General features: G+C 42.2%; 2 protein-coding genes across 3 annotated transcripts in view; both read left to right on the forward strand.

Moving 5' to 3' along the window:
• Positions 1-1,335, forward strand: part of abcc5 (ATP-binding cassette, sub-family C (CFTR/MRP), member 5) — a 29,309-nt gene extending 27,974 nt beyond the window's left edge. The window contains exons 29-30 of one of the 2 annotated variants that reach the window (XM_058388300.1): positions 62-195; positions 687-1,335. In XM_058388300.1, the coding sequence (XP_058244283.1) occupies positions 62-163 (102 nt within the window). In that variant the 3' untranslated portion in view covers positions 164-195; positions 687-1,335. Of the gene's footprint in view, positions 1-61 lie in introns of both variants that reach the window. The other variant, XM_058388298.1, reaches the window with a different exon arrangement.
• A 4,444-nt stretch (positions 1,336-5,779) lies between these two features.
• The window catches only part of rnpepl1 (arginyl aminopeptidase like 1), a 14,248-nt gene continuing 2,098 nt past the window's right edge, over positions 5,780-17,929 (forward strand). The window contains exons 1-9 of the mRNA XM_058388243.1: positions 5,780-6,662; positions 10,252-10,392; positions 11,500-11,651; positions 13,500-13,616; positions 14,815-15,050; positions 15,481-15,594; positions 15,681-15,793; positions 16,751-16,859; positions 17,179-17,403. Coding sequence (XP_058244226.1) covers positions 6,201-6,662; positions 10,252-10,392; positions 11,500-11,651; positions 13,500-13,616; positions 14,815-15,050; positions 15,481-15,594; positions 15,681-15,793; positions 16,751-16,859; positions 17,179-17,403 — 1,669 coding nt within the window. The 5' untranslated portion in view covers positions 5,780-6,200. The remainder of the gene's footprint in view (positions 6,663-10,251; positions 10,393-11,499; positions 11,652-13,499; positions 13,617-14,814; positions 15,051-15,480; positions 15,595-15,680; positions 15,794-16,750; positions 16,860-17,178; positions 17,404-17,929) is intronic.

Below are 17,929 nucleotides of genomic sequence, written 5' to 3' on the forward strand. Positions count from 1 at the left end.
ACGGACATCACGCACCATGATTTAAGGTTGAATATTAACCTGGTCTGTCCTTTTGACGCAGGTGGTGGAATTTGACGAACCGTCCAAACTCCTGGCCAATGAGAACTCTCGATTTTGCGCCATGCTGGCTGCGGTGGAGAACAAGATTTCCGTTCGAGGATAAAAGAAACCAGAAAACAAGCATGCCCTCATTAGGTTAGAGGATTCAAACATCCTTGACTGAATAAACCAGTCACTGGTGCTTAAGTGTCACCTGCTACTGCCGGTGTCCGAGGCTTTGCCGTGTCTGGAGAGCTGTGTCTCTATGGAGACAGAATCATGAACACGCCTGTTCAGTTGTACTTAATGTTAGCTGCAATGGTCAGGTCACCGAATACTGATACTGTATCAATATTTTGCATTATTATACCGTGGACATCGGTTTTCATGTAGTTCCATCCATGCGAACTGGTGTGTTTTCATAGTGTGTTTATCTATATCTATTATAAGATGATCTTATTTACACTGGGGAAAGGGTGTGTGTATCCAGAGCTTTTGTGCATTAGCTCTGTTCACATTATGTCACATGCACAGATCACTGTACCATAACCTTGAGTCTAATAACTTGATTTTTTTTTTTTTTTTTTCGCCAACGTGTGTGACGTCTCGTGACTTGAACCTCCTGATGCTGGCGATTTTGTTGACAGGACGTTTTGATGGCACTGAGTTAGACGGACTTTTCTAGAAACAGTGCTGCTTCTGAGAATACCCACTTCACACAACAAGGACAGTCGCATTTGTGCTAAGAGGCCTTGTACATGTTTCCAGTTATTTTGTGTTGCGTCAACAATTCGGTTTAGTCTGCTGATGTATCTATTTTTGTGATGGATTTTTATTTTATTTTATTTTTTATTTTTTTTTGCTTGTCCTTGCACATTCTTGCAGTCAGAACAGCTCACCAGCTTGCCACAGTTGGTATACAGTATCATACTGTCATTTTTTTTTTCCTGTTTCATGCTTAAGCACGATCTATGCGTGGTTTTTGCGCAGACCAGACTGGTCTATTGGAGAGCAAAACTCTGAAAGGTGATGGCTCTGAGTAAGAAACGTGGATCAGGTGAAGGTCATCTTCAGCCTTGATGAAGGTGAACCTGATTTATTTTTATTATTATTATTATTATTATTATTATTTTTTAAGCTACCTCCACGGGAGGACTCGCACAACGTCTAGTCATTTGTTATTTCCTTTATTTTCCACAGCATAAGCATGGTTTTCTTAATTCCCTTGTAAAGGGTCTGAGATGTTGAACAGGGAGATGAACTCTCTGTCTTGTCAATAAAATTATTTTAGGTGTATGCCTGGTGTGTCTGTGTGCTTTGTGAAAGAGGAAGGAGGATTAATCTAAATGCCGGCGTCAAACTTCGGACGAGTTAATAGTTTATAAAGCGGTTTTTGCTGAAACGTTGAACCATCTATTTTCTGTATCGGATATCCTACACAGAGTCATGGGCAGCCCAGGGGGACTGAGGGCACCGGGTGGGGGAACCCTGGACCAATCACTGTTGGAATTGCACACACCCATTCACACACTACGGACAATTTCTAGATGCCAATCAAACTACAAAGCATGTTGTTGGACTGAGGGAGGAAACCCCAAAGCACAGGGAGAGCATGCAAAACATCTACAGACTAATAAATTGAAACTTAGAGATGATTCCAAACTTCAGGAATTAAGGCTTAAATTGATTGACATTGATGTCCAGATCACCACATAGTGTACATATTATCAAATCAGTGATCAAATATTATTAATACTTTCTAAACATATTATAATATATTCATATTTTACATGATCATTATAATGTGTTGCGAATGAGCACATCACCTATTAAGCTCCAAGCAACAAGCTCCACCCACTTGTCCTTCATTTACACATCATATACATGCGGCACAACCCAATGTACCTTCATATACAGTGTCTCTAGAAAGTATTCACTCCCGAGTGATGATATTTTTATTTGTTGTATTAAAAAAACGGGGGATTTGTTTCCTGCTGCTTTTGTTGTGGCTCTACAGAAATAAAGTTAAACCAAATCTTTGGAATTTTAAGTAAAAAAAAAAAAAAAAAAAAAAAAAGAAGCTTAATCTAATATCTAATGCGGGAGAGTTGGAGAAAATTTGAGGAATGAAGACGATACCACAGTCTTACAGTTTTTTTTAATAATTCTGAGGACATCTAGATAATTTTATTTAACTTTATTTCTGTATAGTCACTACAAAAGTAGCCGGGAAAAAAAAATCTTTTCTAATATATTTCAATTTGATGTTGCAACACGGCAAAAAGAAAAATCACTAAACTTTCTGGAGGCATTGTTCATCTAATTTAGATGAAACACAAGCTGGTTTATGTAGGTGGAGTGAGAGTGAGCAAGTGGAAGGAAAGAACTGAGCAGGCATCCAAGGTCTGGGAAAAGGAGTAAAAGAAGAAGGAGGGAAAATGGCTTTCAAACATAAAAATGCAGGGAAATGCAGTTTTTTAATTTAACCTTTCTGTCCCAACGAAAATATTTTTGTACTTTCAAATGTTAGACATCTAAATGTAAAAATAAATGTTAACTCTGTTGCAATTCAAAGAAAATAAGTTCGTTTCTGTTATAACTAATGTTATAGCAGCTATAAACACTCACCAGCCTCTTTTTTTCTTCTTAAAGAAAACGTCAACGTATAAAATATGTTTTTATCTTTTAAATAACAGATTTTTAATCTGTTTATCCTTACAATGATATTACACTGATCAAGCATAACATTATGATCACCTGCCTAATATTGTGTCGGTCCCCCTTTTGCTGCCATAACAGCCCTGACCCATCGAGGCATGGACTCCACTAGGTCCCTGAAGGTGTGCTGTGGTATCTGGCACCAAGATGAACTTTAAGAACACTTTTGATAGATACTGACCACTGCAGACCGGGAACACCCCACAAGAGCTGCAGTTTTGGAGATGCTCTGATCCAGTCGTCTAGCCATCACAGTTTGGCCCTTGTCAAACTCGCTCAAATCCTTACTCTTGCCCATTTTTCCTGCTTCTAACACGTCAACTTTGAGGACAAAATGTTCACTTGCTGCCTAATATATCCCACCCACTAACAGGTGCCATGATGAGACGATCATCAGTCTTATTCACTTCACCTGTCAGTGGTTATAATGTTATGTCTGATCGGTGTATATGAAGCCTCTAACATGCCATTCCATGAGTTGTTATTATGTAAGGAATAGCACACGATACCCGGTGCTGGAAAAGTGGTTAAGGTGTTGGACTAATGAAGGTTGTCAGTTTGAATCACAGGTCCACCAAGCTGCTGCTTTTGGGCCCTTGAGCATGGCCCTTAACCCTCAATTGCTGAGTATAAAAATGAGATAAAATACAAGTTGCTGTGGATGAGGGCATCTGCCAAATGCTGTTAATGTTACATGAAAATAATGCCCACAGGGGGCTGTGATGCAGCATGAATTCCTGTTCTCTGCCCATCCATTTTCTGTACTACTTATCCAACAAAAGATTGTGGGAAGCTGGGAGTCTATCCCAGGGGCCGGACTGGGTACCAACCCATCGCAGAGCACTATCACACACACTCACACGCCTGTTCACACACTACAGGCAATTAAGCCAATCAACCTGGCTCCCATGTCGTTGGAGCTTAGTGGTTAAGGTCCATAAAGCTGCCACTGCTGGGGCCATGAGGAAGGCCCTTAACCCTCAATTGCTCAGTTGCATCAAATGAAATAAATATAAGTTGGTATGTCTGCCAAATGCCAGAAATGTAAATGGACTGAGTGAGGAAACCAGAGGACCTGGATGAAACCACTAAAGTACAGTGAGAACATGCAAACCCTCTACAAATGGCAGAAGTGAACTCAAACCCCCCGGGCAAAAGTGCTAACCACTAAACCACCGCAGTTCCTGTTCTTACTTGTTATAGCTGTTATTGTGCACGCTTTCTTCCTCCCTCTTTCTATCTCTCAAAGAAGTATATATACACTATATTGCCAAAAGTATTCGCTCACCTGCCTTGACTCACATATGAACTTAAGTGACATCCCATTCCTAGTCCACAGGGTTCAATATGACGTTGGTCCACCCTTTGCAGCTATAACAGCTTCAACTCTTTTGGGAAGGCTGTCCACAAGGTTTAGGAGTGTGTTTATGGGAATTTTTGACCATTCTTCCAGAAGCGCATTTGTGAGGTCACACACTGATGTTGGACGAGGAGGCCTGGCTCTCAGTCTCCGCTCTAATTCATCCCAAAGGTGTTCTATCGAGTTGAGGTCAGGACTCTGTGCAGGCCAGTCAAGTTCCTCCACACCAGACTCTGTCATCCATGTCTTTATGGACCTTGCTTTGTGCACTGGTGCACAGTCATGTTGGAAGAGGAAGGGGCCAGCTCCAAACTGTTCCCACAAAGTTGGGAGCATGGAATTGTCCAAAATGTCTTGGTATGCTGAAGCATTCAGAGTTCCTTTCACTGGAACTAAGGGGCCAAGCCCAGCTCCTGAAAAACAACCCCACACCATAATCCCCCCTCCACCAAACTTTACACTTGGCACAATGCAGTCAGACAAGTACCGTTCTCCAGGCAACCGCCAAACCCAGACTCGTCCATCAGATTGCCAGATGGAGAAGCGCGATTCGTCACTCCAGAGAACGCGTCTCCACTGCTCTAGAGTCCAGTGGCGGCGTGCTTTACACCACTGCATCCGACGCTTTGCATTGCACTTGGTGATGTATGGCTTGGATGCAGCTGCTCGGCCATGGAAACCCATTCCATGAAGCTCTCTGCGCACTGTTCTTGAGCTAATCTGAAGGCCACATGAAGTTTGGAGGTCTGTAGCGATTGACTCTGCAGAAAGTTGGCGATCTCTTCGCACTATGCGCCTCAGCATCCGCTGACCCCGCTCCGTCAGTTTACGTGGCCTACCACTTCGTGGCTGAGTTGCTGTCGTTCCCAAACACTTCCACGTTCTTATAATACAGCTGACAGTTGACTGTGGAATATTTAGGAGCGAGGAAATTTCACGACTGGATTTGTTGCACAGGTGGCATCCTATCACAGTTCCACGCTGGAATTCACTGAGCTCCTGAGAGCGACCCATTCTTTCACAAATGTTTGTAAAAACAGTCTGCATGCCTAGGTGCTTGATTTTATACACCTGTGGCCATGGAAGTGATTGGAACACCTGATTCTGATTATTTGGATGGGTGAGCGAATACTTTTGGCAATATAGTGTATATATATATATACTATTAAACTATTTTGAATGAAAAACCCAAGATTCTTTCCATAAATCTTAACTAAATATTTAGCAACAACAACAAAGAAAAAAAAATCAACCATGATACACTTTACTAAGTTAAACAAGTTTATCATTAGTAATCAGATTATGTGACACTAGTGCGATGGCTGCTACTATAGAAACGATAGCGCGTTAGAACCCGCGCATTAATATAAATTTTCGTTTATGTTGCAGCCGGAACTACTTTCCAATCCGTGATGATAGACACAATGCGAATCGAGCCTCGCTGTGGTATAAAGGGGGGGGAAATAACACATTAAAAGGAGCGCGTTTATATATAAACTCGGGCTAAAATGAATTTGTTAAAAAAGTACAAATCCATTTCATGCTGAAATGCTGTGACTTTGTAGTGAAATGAACACACACACACACACGGCCGAGCTGCGGCTCCACAGCGCCCTCTAGCTCTTCCAAAACTTTCTGGTCTCCGAGCGATTTCCTCCTCCTCCTTGTTTTCACTTCCTGTTTTGTAAAGGGAGTCACTCAACATAGATTCGTTCATTTCAGCTTTACCGAGGTGTCTTTTCCCCCTTTAGTTTCACCCCCAGCCGGTTTATTGAAAGCTGTGATATTTCTCTCTTTAATGGAGGACGGATTGATGAACTGTCTGCTCTCCGCGGTCCCGATGGATTTTACGTAGATGTTTTTGTTTGGCAGTATGGTTCTTGCTCTTCTATTTGCTGGAGTGATTCTCAGTCCAGTTTAAAACTTTGTTCAGTCTTTGTGTGTTTTTCTAAAGGAATCAGCCATGTCACAGCTGTAGAGGAAGTGTGTCGTGTGTTTGCACCTTCGCCCCGTTTTGTTTGTGCGAACTTTTTTTCTTGTACTTTTTATATATATATATCTCGAGCCGGTGGTGAGCGTTGCCATGGCCGAGCTGAACGCGGCGCTGTGCTGCTGCTGCCGTAAAGCTCTGCCCGTGGCCGGTAAAGCTCGGGACGGAGCTCGATCACTCGGTCGCTGCCGGCTGGTGGACGTCGCCTCGGCATCCAACTTCCACAGCTTCTCACTGCGCCACTTCCACCTGGACCTGCGTGTGAACTTCGGCCTGAAGAAGATCACCGGCTGGCAGGTGCTTGAGCTGACGACGCTGCAAGCCGGTGTCCAGACGCTGGTGCTGGACGTCCACCCGTCTTTACTGATCCACTCTGTGGACTGCAAGGTCCCGGGAACGTCCGGATCTCCTGATATCATCTTCTCTCTCTCTTACAACCTCGAACCGTTCACCGACTACGGGTCCTCGCTCCGCATCGCGCTCCCCGCAGCCGCCATCCGGCCACACCGGCCCTTCCGGGTCACCATCCGCTACACCACTACTGACGGACCTGCGGTAATCATCTAACTCTTTCCAGCTCCTTTAGAGCATATTTCAAATGTCCCAGCACCTCTCCATGAGGGTTTGACAAAGTGTCCTCTACCTTTCTGTCCATTTGATCAGGTTCTCAACCCTGGTCCTGGAGGAGAACCTCCTGTCCAGAACATTTGACTGGTTCAAATTCTATTTAATCTTGTGGCACTAAAATGTACAGGTACTCCAGGGTCAAGTTTGGGAACCTGTGACCATTTGATTACTTATAAACTGCCTTTTTTTTTTTTTTTAGCCCACTTCATCTCAACTTCCATCAGTGGAAACAGACCAGTATATACAACCACATCTGAGCAGATATTATTAATTGGTTTGTGGACCATTCAGTGACCCTGCCATGGTGGTGTGTGATACTGCTATGAGATAAATGTTGTTGCTGGGGTTTTCAAGCATCCTGAGCACATCCTGTGTGAATCGAGCAGTGAGCAGAGGTGTGTAAAAATCGTAGCTGTGCGTGACACACTACTACCGTGTCTGTGTTACTGCTGAGCTGAGAATAGTCCACTACCCAGTTAATATCTGGGCAGTCGTGGTGCTGGAGTCTTTCCGCTGAAGGACTGGGTAGAGGAGACATTTTACAAAGGAAAAGATAGGCTTCATAGGTATCAGTAAAGAGATGCGTATGAAAATGGCTCAAGGTTTATGTATCATGTTTTGGTTCTCAGCTCCAGCCCAATGGCTTTTGGAATATCCCTGATGCAGTTATCAAGATCTTAAGCTAGACGAGGCGTTCGTTAGATGTTTGCTGTGGTGTTATACATTTTGAAACCGTTAGTTCTTGTCTACTAATTTGATGGGACATGTGGCGTTCCAAGAGCGCTGATATGTAGTCTGTTTTGTCTACATACATTTCAATTTCCTAGCAGTAGTTTATTACATCGATACAAATAACAACACGCAACACTTTATCCAGCTGCTTCTATAGGAAGTATTTTCATTGACGGAGTAAAAAACGAAATATCGTGTCTGAAATATCATTGAAATCATTTTGTTTACGTAATATATTACTCCTATAGAAAGGATTAATATTATAGAAAGTAATATAAGAAAGTAATCGTGCCGTTGTCTCGGCTCTTTATTACCCACAGCCGTGTTGATCTTCAGCACAACAGCTATTGCTCGTGTGATCGTGCCTAATTCGGATGTTCCTGTTCCTAGATTGCAACCTCTCTATAAAATTCAGTTCCAACCCTGGATAATCGAGCGGATTATGTGGATACATTGACGTAAGCGAGACGGTATGCCCACGCCTGTAAATCTATATCAGCAGATCCATGCAAATCAACTTAACCGTGGAAAAAGGAAAAAGAAATTTCATAATTAACTTAGTTTAATCGTAATTACTATTCTCGTTTCAGGCAGTAATTATGCTTCTGGATGTTCTAGGTGTTGTATTCTTGTGATAGTGGATCTGCTTATCGAGGGCTTCTGTATGGAGAGGACTGTCAAGGGGACAAAATAATCTGGCATTTTTAAGAGATGGGCACTGGGCCCAGGAGACTGCATTTGCACATGGTGCATAAATTTTAGAACGTCCTTGTTGATGATTTGGAAATCTCACAGTGATGCATATAAAGCAGCCTCTATTTAATCCCCGAATCCTTTAGAAAATTTGGAACAGGATTGAATGGTGCGAATATTAGAAAATCTTGCGATTATAAGAATTAAGCAGTCGTAAAATGAAAAGCAGATGAATGCCTCATCTGTTCTTGGTGTGTTTCAAAAAAAAGCAGGGAAATGACTAAACTGCGCTCGATCTGAATACAGATAGACGGCGGCGATCAAAGCCGAGGCAGCTGTTTGCTTGACAAAGTGGTGTTAAGGCTCGCAGTAACCGTGTGGCACATGACTATTATTTACAGAGCGTATCAGTGAAGGCAGAGTTTCATCCCTGCTCTAAATATAGCCAAGAGAAACTCTTTACCCCAATGAGTCTTTTTCATTGTTTATCTAATATTCCACTTCACTTTCAGTTCTCATTTGTGTACAGTACAAGGAGGCACTCTTATTCTGCGTGGCTTTGCCTTGATGATTTCATACAGTACCAGGCCGCTGACGTCAATGAGTTACACGGATCTACATGTTCCTTTCAGTGATTTTTCTTAGAATCGGGCTTTTTGACGACATAAACACATTCCTAGGGAGCTGAGTTGGGTTTGGTTCAGGGTCAGTCCCAGAGTTAGGCTGGATAAGAGTTGGCCAATCAGGAAAAGCTAGAAAAATAAAACGGAAAGTTCATGTCAGAGGATCACCAATCGTGAAGCGTGTTCATGTTCTCTTTCACATGTGAATATGGTAAAAATACAAGCTTGGCACAAATTTCTCGCTTATCCCAAATGAAGTCCCAACAGCCAAGACATGTTTGCTGTCTAAAGTTCTTATTTTTGCACCGGAGCTACAAGGCAGGATGTAATGGGAGATTTTATATTTATAGCTACTAGTTTAGCAACACTATAGAACGTCTAAAAAGTCTCAGTGTGTAGAGGAAATTAACAAGAAAAAGATCTACATGATTAGCTTTTCTTTATACACACACACACACACAGTCATCTCTCCCAAATATGGCTTCCAGATTGGCAAGAGCGTCGCAAACCTTGTGCCAGCTTACAGAAACAGCCATGAGAATGTTGTGAGATGAGATTTCAGTATTAGGCATTTTTAAAGGTTGTCTGAAAATAAATAAATAAATATAAAATTGAAAAAAATAACATAAAATAAAAACAAACGTTTGGAGACACCCTTTTTAATCAAACTATACACCGATCAGGCATAACGTTATGAGCGGTGAGAGGTGAAGTGAATAAGACTGATGATCTCCTCCTCATGGCACCTGTTAGTGGGTGGGATATATTAGGCAGCAAGTGAACATTTTGTCCTCAAAGTTGATGTTAGAAGCAGGAACAATGGACAAGAGTAAGGATTTGAGTGAGTTTGACAAAGGGCCAGATTGTGATGGCTAGACGACTGGATCAGAGCATCTCCAAAACTGCAGCTCTTGTGGGGTGTTCCCGGTCTGCAGTGGTCAGTATCTATCAAAAGTGGTCCAAGGAAGGAACAGTGGTGAACCGGTGACAGGGTCATGGGCGGTCAAGTCTCATTGATGCATGTGGGGAGTGAAGGCTGGCCCGTGTGATCCGATCCAACAGACGAGCTACTGTTGCTGAATTTGCTGAAGAAGTTAATGCTGGTTCTGATAGAAAGGTGTCAGAATACACAGTGCATGACGGGTCAGGGCTGTTTTGTCAGCAAAAGGGGGACCAACACAATATTAGGCATGTGGTCATAATGTTATGCCTGATCCGTGTAGTATAACATACTTCCAATACGATTTCTATTAAAGTAAATGAAACAGTAATTCCATTCAGGTGTTATATAAAAGGTACAAATGGTATTACTGAGCAGAGTGCAATATAAATACAATACCTTGTCTCTCTGAAGCAAAATAAAACACTCGACTGAAAATGATGAAAATGTGTTTTGAATTGTCTGAATTTTTTACCTGGTTTCTTTCCCCTGTGACGTTTTTCCTGCTCTCTCTCTCTCTCTCTCTCAGATCTGGTGGTTGGACACAGAGCTAACGTGTGGTCAGACGCGGCCGCTGGTCTTCACTCAGGGTCACTCCGTGTGCAATCGTTCCTTTTTCCCCTGCTTCGACACTCCAGCTGTCAAAAGCACCTACTCGGCTACCATCAGGGTGAGTGTGGTACACGTTTCATAGCCCAGGCAGTCTGATCAACACACACCGAGCTGTTAGGTTTGATTTTATTGTTCGGGTCGGAGTACGAGGAAAGAGGCGACGGAATGCAGTTAGCATCCAAGCGGTAAGCAGGTACGTTATGAGATAAATGAGGTTATGGTGCAGTAGGTTAACAGCGTAAAGTTGTTTTCATGCATCTAGCAAACTTGTCATCTAATCTTAACTCTTTCCCTTTCTTTACCGGCTAGCAGAGGGACCTACAGAGCACCAGTGCAGATATTATTTACATTTAAATTCATTCATTTATCAGATGCTTTTATCGGAAGCGACGTACAATTGAGGAAATGCAAGCAAAGTGATGTATCATGCAGAGGACAATAGAAGTAGAACTAGATTTTTAATAGATTCATAGAGAAGTAGAGGTGTATGTAAGTGCAGGATGGATTTATTTATGAGCGATTTTTCTTTTTTTTTGTTTTATTTAACACTGATATGTAAAGGTGAACCTTGTGTTATGTAGGTGCCTTTATGGAGTGAGTGTGTATGGTTATAAGCGCTGTGTCACAGTGAGAAGTAAAGCTCTAAATTTTCCGCCATGACGAACTCCACAGGACAGAGAGGCTGGTGAGGGCACGACCTGAGTGTTTTTAACCTGAGTAACGCAACTCGTTTTGTGGATCTTAAATGTAACTATAAACGGATAAAAAGTACAACATGTTCTTTAATAAACTGCCGCGGTACAAACGGAACAAAGTTTAGGACGTTCTGTTACAGGAACTTCAGGGAGGTTGCAGCAACACGGCTTCTCATCAGATCAGACCTGATCATTGATTATTTCCCTGTAATGGCACGCCCTGACATGTTCCATTGGTTTTATTTCACAACCTCATGACATCAAAATCCGACTCTTGGATTTGTTTCACTTTCTAGATGCAGCATGTCTTCTATCTTTCTCTTCTTCTTTTTTTTTTGAGATGTTCTCACCTAGTTTTTCTCACTTTGAGTGAAGACACAGTTTCGTTTATCCCTCCAGTCTTTTCCGCTCAGCTTCTTCTCTCTGTGTGTGTGTGTGTGTGTGTGTGTGTGTGTGGTGTTGTCTGGCAGGTTCCAGATGGAGTGACGGTGCTAATGAGTGCCTCTAGGAGTGTGTACTCTAAGCAGGACCGGCTGTTCCAGTTCTCTATGGAGTACCCTGTTCCTGCCTACTTAGTGGCCCTGGTGGCTGGAGATCTACAGCACGCAGACATCGGGCCCAGGTTCGTGTGAAGAGATTGGAGATTTGAATATGAACTAAAATAACAAAACAAAAGTTCTATAAGTTCGATAAGCTCGCTCACGGGCTTCTCTGGAATACAGTTTTTCTTACTTTGTGGCTTTGAAGTAAAAACTGGACCAAACCGAGATGTTTAGGTGTTTAGTCCCGAGCTTCGACTATATGGTACTGTGATGCACTATATTGCCAAAAGTTTTGGGACACTCCTCCAGAACATTGAATTCAGGGATTAGGCTTGGCTCATTAGTTCCAGTGAAAGGAACTCTTAATGCTTCAGCATACCAAGACATTTTGGGCAATTTCATGCTCCCAACATTTTGGGAACAGTTTGGGGATGACCCCTTCCTGTTTCAACATGACTGCAGACATGGGTGAGCAAGTTTGGTGTGGAGGAACTTCACAGAGTCCTGACCTTAACCTGATAGAACACCTTTGGGATGAATTACGGCGGAGACTGAGAGCCAGGCCGAAACTGGGACGTCTACCTTTACATGCGCATGAATGTAATATGGAGTTGGCCCGCCCTTTGCAGCTATAACAGCTTCAACTCTTCTGGGAAGGCTTTCCACAAGGTTTAGGAGTGTGTTTATGGGAATTTTTGACCATTCCACTAAAAGCGCATTTGTGAGGTCAGGAACTGATGTTGGACGAGAAGGTCTGGCTTGCAGTCTCCACCTTAATTCATCCCAAAGGTGTTCTATCGGGTTGAGGTCAGGACTCTGTGCAGGCCAGTCAAGTTCCTCCACACCAAACTCACTCATCCATGTCTTTAGGACCTTGCATTTTGGAACAGGAAGGGGTCATCTCCAAACTGTTCCCACAAAGTTGGGAGCATGAAATTGTCCAAAATGTCTTGGTATGAAGCTGAAGCATTAAGAGTTCCTTTCACTGGAACTAAGGGGCCAAGCCCAACCCCTGAAACACAACACCTGAATTCAATGATTTGGAGGGGTGTCCCAAAACTTTTGGCAATATATTGTGTGTGTGTGTTCCTTTCTCATAGGACTTTTTAATCCTGCTGCCATGTCATTAGAAAAATCAGCAGAATGAAATATCATGGTAGATATTGTTTTGTGTAAATACTCTGTAGGTTGTACAGCATCATATTGACTTGATGCTTCTTTTCTGTTGCTTTTACACAAGATCTGGCATAAACAATGTGACGCACCTATATGTTGACAAGGTTTTTCTGTATTTAAAGAAAAAAAACACTGCCAGGCTTTTCCAAAACAAGGTGGTTCATGCTTTGTAGTTCTGCCGCATTAATAACGCAATTATTCAAAAATCTTCTCCTCAAGGCTCATCTTTATGGTTCAAAAAGATGCCCGGCAATTAGAGCTTTTACGACAAGCTTTTAGAAGCTTTTACGACACGGTTTATCAGCCGGATGCTTTTCATGCCACAGCGTACAGCTCAGAGATACAGGATGAGAATAAATGGGTTGACGAAACTGCAAAAACAGTCAGGATCAGTGCCAAGATGGAGGATCTAAGCTAAAGAGTAAATCCTGTGTTGGCTTGGAAACGTTGTGTTCACATGATCACATCTCAGACGGATTAAAGACCTCGGTTAAACAAACATCATATTGTGTGCATGTAAGTAAATAAAACTGATTAAGAGATTAAAGTACAGACGGCCAGGTTTAATTAAGGATGTATGCGCGTGTGCCTATGCATAATAAAATAAAATTCCTTCCAGGGGTGTACAAACTTTTGCACTGTACTTTAATATTGTTCTGTTTTTGTCTCAAGTGTATGTAGATTTATTCGTTCAATGGATGTGTGTGTGTGTGTGTGTGTGTGTGTGTGTGTGTGTGTGTGTGTGTGTGTAGGAGCCGGGTATGGGCTGAGCCCTGTCTCCTGACCTCTGCTGTCAGTAAGCTGGGAGGCAGCGTGGAGCGCTGCCTCGACGTGGCCGAGCAGCTCTTTGGCCCTTATGTGTGGGGCAGGTGAGTGTCTGTCCATCTGAACTGGACTGCTGCGTGTGTATTAATCCTTTCACATGCTTGTTAGGAACAAGAAGCTATTATTAGCTATGACACAATGCACTGCTGCATTTCCATGTGCCTGGATCATAAAGTCTGAGGTCACTTAAGATCATTTATTTAAAAGCACACCATTACATTGTACTCTGACGCAAATCGCATGGAAAGGGAAACCCTGTATGGAGTCACAATCTGTCTAAATATAGTGATTGGACTTGCTAAATATCAGATTTAACTGTGTCTCAATTTTTAGTGTACAAATAAAATTTCCAGTTAAAACTTACAGTAAATTACTGCACCAGAATAAGTACTGAATTCACTACACCCTATTTGTCACATCGAAAACACATCGAAACCACAGCAGCCCCTAACTGCTTCTGATGATCAAGCAAGTGGTGAACCACAGACTACGAAACTTCTTCTATTTATATTGGTGGAAAATGACACAGCCTTAATATTTTAGTATAGTTTGAAAATAAATAAAATAAAAGGTATTTATTTTTGCTAGCAAAAAACACTGAGGCTACACCTAACTGCAGCTTATTGAATTTAATCAATGTCATTTTTGTAAAAATGTTTTAGGATTATTTTTTTTAAAAATATATTAAATGCAAAAATTATTTATTTTATATTTTATTAAAAAGTGATTATTTGAAGGTCACTGTATTGTGTGGGTGTGTGTTTATACACAATATAGTGTGTCTAAGAAAATTCAATATACTATCGAATAAGAAAATGAACAATAACTATACTTATGACTTAACCACTATTTTGAGTCAAGTGGCATTTATTGCCATATATGGTCGAAATGACTCAAAAAGTCAAAAAAATAGTTTCACTGCAATACATTATGCACTTGCTTTGTGGCATGAGATGTAATGTGAAGTGAGAAGTGTGGAGCGTTTATTTGAGACTATATTCAGGCTTCACTTTAGCCTCCTGGTTGTCCAGCGGCAGGATCATCATTCAGGTTTCACATTGCCCTATGAATGACCAAAGATATGTCCAGAAGTAATGTTTTCTGTAAGGACAAGGAAGATTAACTGATTCCTAAAATGAGCGATAAGTGAGAAACGAAATAAAGACCATGTTAGTTGAATGATTAGAAATAAATTAATAACCAAATCTGTTGCCAGATATTTTTTCTTCCGTTCTTCCACAGGTACGACATTGTATTCCTCCCTCCGTCATTCCCTATCGTGGCCATGGAGAACCCGTGTCTCACCTTCATCATATCCTCCATTCTGGAGAGTCAGGAGTTCCTGCTGATCGACGTCATTCATGAGATTGCTCACGGCTGGTTCGGAAACGCCGTCACCAACGCCACCTGGGAGGAGATGTGGCTCAGTGAGGGATTAGCTACGTACGCACAGAGACGCATCACTACAGAGGTTTATGGTACACGCATATACGCACCCACACACACACCCACACCCACACACAGCACTGATCTCTTCGTCTTGTATTGGGCCTCATTTCGGAAAAGTTGTATGTGAATGTTTTACAAAATCTCTAAAAGGCAAAGCTCACAGCAAGTTGAAATGACAAAAAAGCTAAACATTGAGCTAAATCGAAATCCTTTAATGCAGCTGCGGTGCACCAGCTACCACCGACACGGACATTTCCTATTTCTTTTGTCAAAAATGTTATAAGACTCAATTTCTGCGTTTGTCTTGGAATGCAGACGAACACCAGTGATTGTTTTAGAGCGTGTGTATGTGGTCGTGTTGCCCGACATCCCATGTTCAGCCATTCACGAGCCAGGGTCCCGATTTGAGACGCACCCAGCATCCGTTTTTTCAGTAATTTGGTCTTGTCATTTTTGCAGGCGAAGCCCTCACCTGTCTGGAGACGGTGTTTCGTTTGGACGCGCTGCACAGACAAATGCGTCTTCTTGGAGACAACAATCCAGTCAGCAAGCTGCAAGCCAAGTTTGAGCCAGGTAACTCGCCTCGAACCTCAAAGTTGTTTTATTTTTTCTCCCTATTCCACTCTTATCTGTATTTCAACTGCTTTTTTTCACCTCAGGGGTTAACCCCAGCAGTCTGATGAACCTGTTCACTTATGAGAAAGGCTTTTGCTTTGTCTCGTACCTCTCGCAGCTGTGCGGCGACATCAAACGCTTCGACACTTTCCTTAAGGTAAATGCCGTGAGAGCGCCATGCCTTAATTGAAGCGAGGTTTGATGCTTTAATCGTCTACTTATCTAAATTCAAATGATAAAAATTAAGTCTTTGTGATTAGAAAAGATCTGTAACCTTTGCTAATAGCAGATTCTGGATCCTTAACTAGAATTATGTTATAGTTAAAAGCTTCATGATCAATTTAAGAACAATGCGCTAATTCTAGTAAAGTGTGTGGATGTGACAGACCAGTGCTTGTGACTGGTTTTAATGGAGGGGTGTACTTACTTTTAGAGGCTTAAAAAGCTCCGCTGATCAGTAAAGTACAGCATCACTTATCATATCTATTGTATTTCAGTGAGCTTTACCGTATTCTCATGGCATGACCGTGTCAAGGATCCGATGAAGCTCGGCAAGATCTGTTTAACACGTTTTTTGCTTTATTTATAACATTAAATGTTACCTTAAAATGTGAAAAAACATGCCAGTGTTAATACCTGAGAACTGGAGCATGTGTTAATTAGACTAAAATGCTGTTTGGCAACCTGTTTCCAAGCTCTAGGTGTAGATGGTGTTTGCAGCGCTGTTTAATTCTTACTGCTTTATCTGTTTACGAAGCAGTTTTGTCATCATTACCTCACGAGTACTAAAATAGTGTTTATATGAAAAGCTAAAAATATACTAAAGGTAAAAATATTCTTGAAAACTAGATGAGCACAGAGACACAGAGTGGACAGAGAGGTTTCAGATGTTACTGTGGCTTCTGTTAGTGGAAGGTTCTGGAGCTGTAAATAAATACGGTAGTGGAAATTCGTCTAATATTTCTGTAGTCCAAAAATAATTGTGTGTGTGTGGCTTCGGAAAATGTATTAACACCAGAATGGGTCAAAAATGTAAAAAGCTGTGAAACACACACACACACACACACACTTGCACATATTTACACACACATCAGTAATTCTTTGCTTTGTGTAGGCCTACATCGAGCAGTTCAGGTTCAGCAGTGTGGTTGCTCAGGACCTGCTAGATTTCTTCCTGGGGTTTTTTCCTGAGTTGAAGGAGAGCTGTGTAGCACAGCGAGAAGGTAAGGCTCTCTCGGTCTTTCTTACACACACACTCTTACACATACACACGCGCTTTTAAGAACGCACTTCAGCTTTTCCCCTTCAGCTCTTCTCATTGGTCCATATTTTAATTGTTGATCCTCTCTGCTTCTTTGTAAATGATCCTTTGCAATACATCATGTACGTAATCTTTATTCACACATAATTATTTGATACTTAGTATGCTTAAATAAATATGACTCAGCAGCTTAAGTCATGAACGGTTCCAGCAGGGAATCAAAGCCGAGCGAGAGACAGAAAGTCACTGAAATTTGTCATTTTTCTGTCTTGATTTCTCAGGACTGGAGTTTGAGCGCTGGCTGAATGAGTGTGGTCCTCCTCTGTGTGAGCCAGATCTTTCCGCTGGTGTCACGCTGACCGGGCCTGTCCAGCATCTCTGCGAGCTCTGGGGCATGGACTCCCCTGACCGCCAAGCCATTGCCAGCTTTGACCTCTCCACGTGGAGCACCTTTCAGACTGTTCTCTTCCTGGACCGATTGCTGGACCGTTCACCGCTGCCACAAGGTGCACACTTCTTTCTAACACGTGGACATGTACTGTTGTTGTGCTCAAGGCTGTAGTATACACTGATCAGGCATTACATTATGACCAAATAAGGTGAATAACACTGATTATCTCCTGTTAGTGGGTGGGATATATTAGGTAGCAAGTGAACATTTTGTCCTCAAAGTTGATGTGTTAGAAGCAGGAACAATGGGCAAGAGTAAGGATTTGAGCGAGTTTGACAAGGGGCCAATTTGTGATGGCTAGACGACTGGATCAGAGCATCTCCAAAACTGCAGCTCTTGTGGGGTGTTCCCGGTCTGCAGTGGTCAGTATCTATCAAAAGTATCCTTTGAGTCCTGCAAGTCCTTTAAGTCCTGAAAGTATCCTTTAAGTCCTGTAAGTTGGGGCCCATGGAGGAGCTTAAAGGATCTCCTACTAACATCTTGGTGCCAGATACCACAGCACACCTTCGGGGATCTAGTGGAGGCCATGCCTCGATGGGTCAGGGCTGTTTTGGCAGCAAAAGGTGGACCAACACACGATT

The sequence above is a fragment of the Hemibagrus wyckioides genome, linkage group LG04, assembly GCF_019097595.1.
Source record: "Hemibagrus wyckioides isolate EC202008001 linkage group LG04, SWU_Hwy_1.0, whole genome shotgun sequence".
In the NCBI taxonomy this organism is placed as follows: domain Eukaryota; kingdom Metazoa; phylum Chordata; class Actinopteri; order Siluriformes; family Bagridae; genus Hemibagrus; species Hemibagrus wyckioides.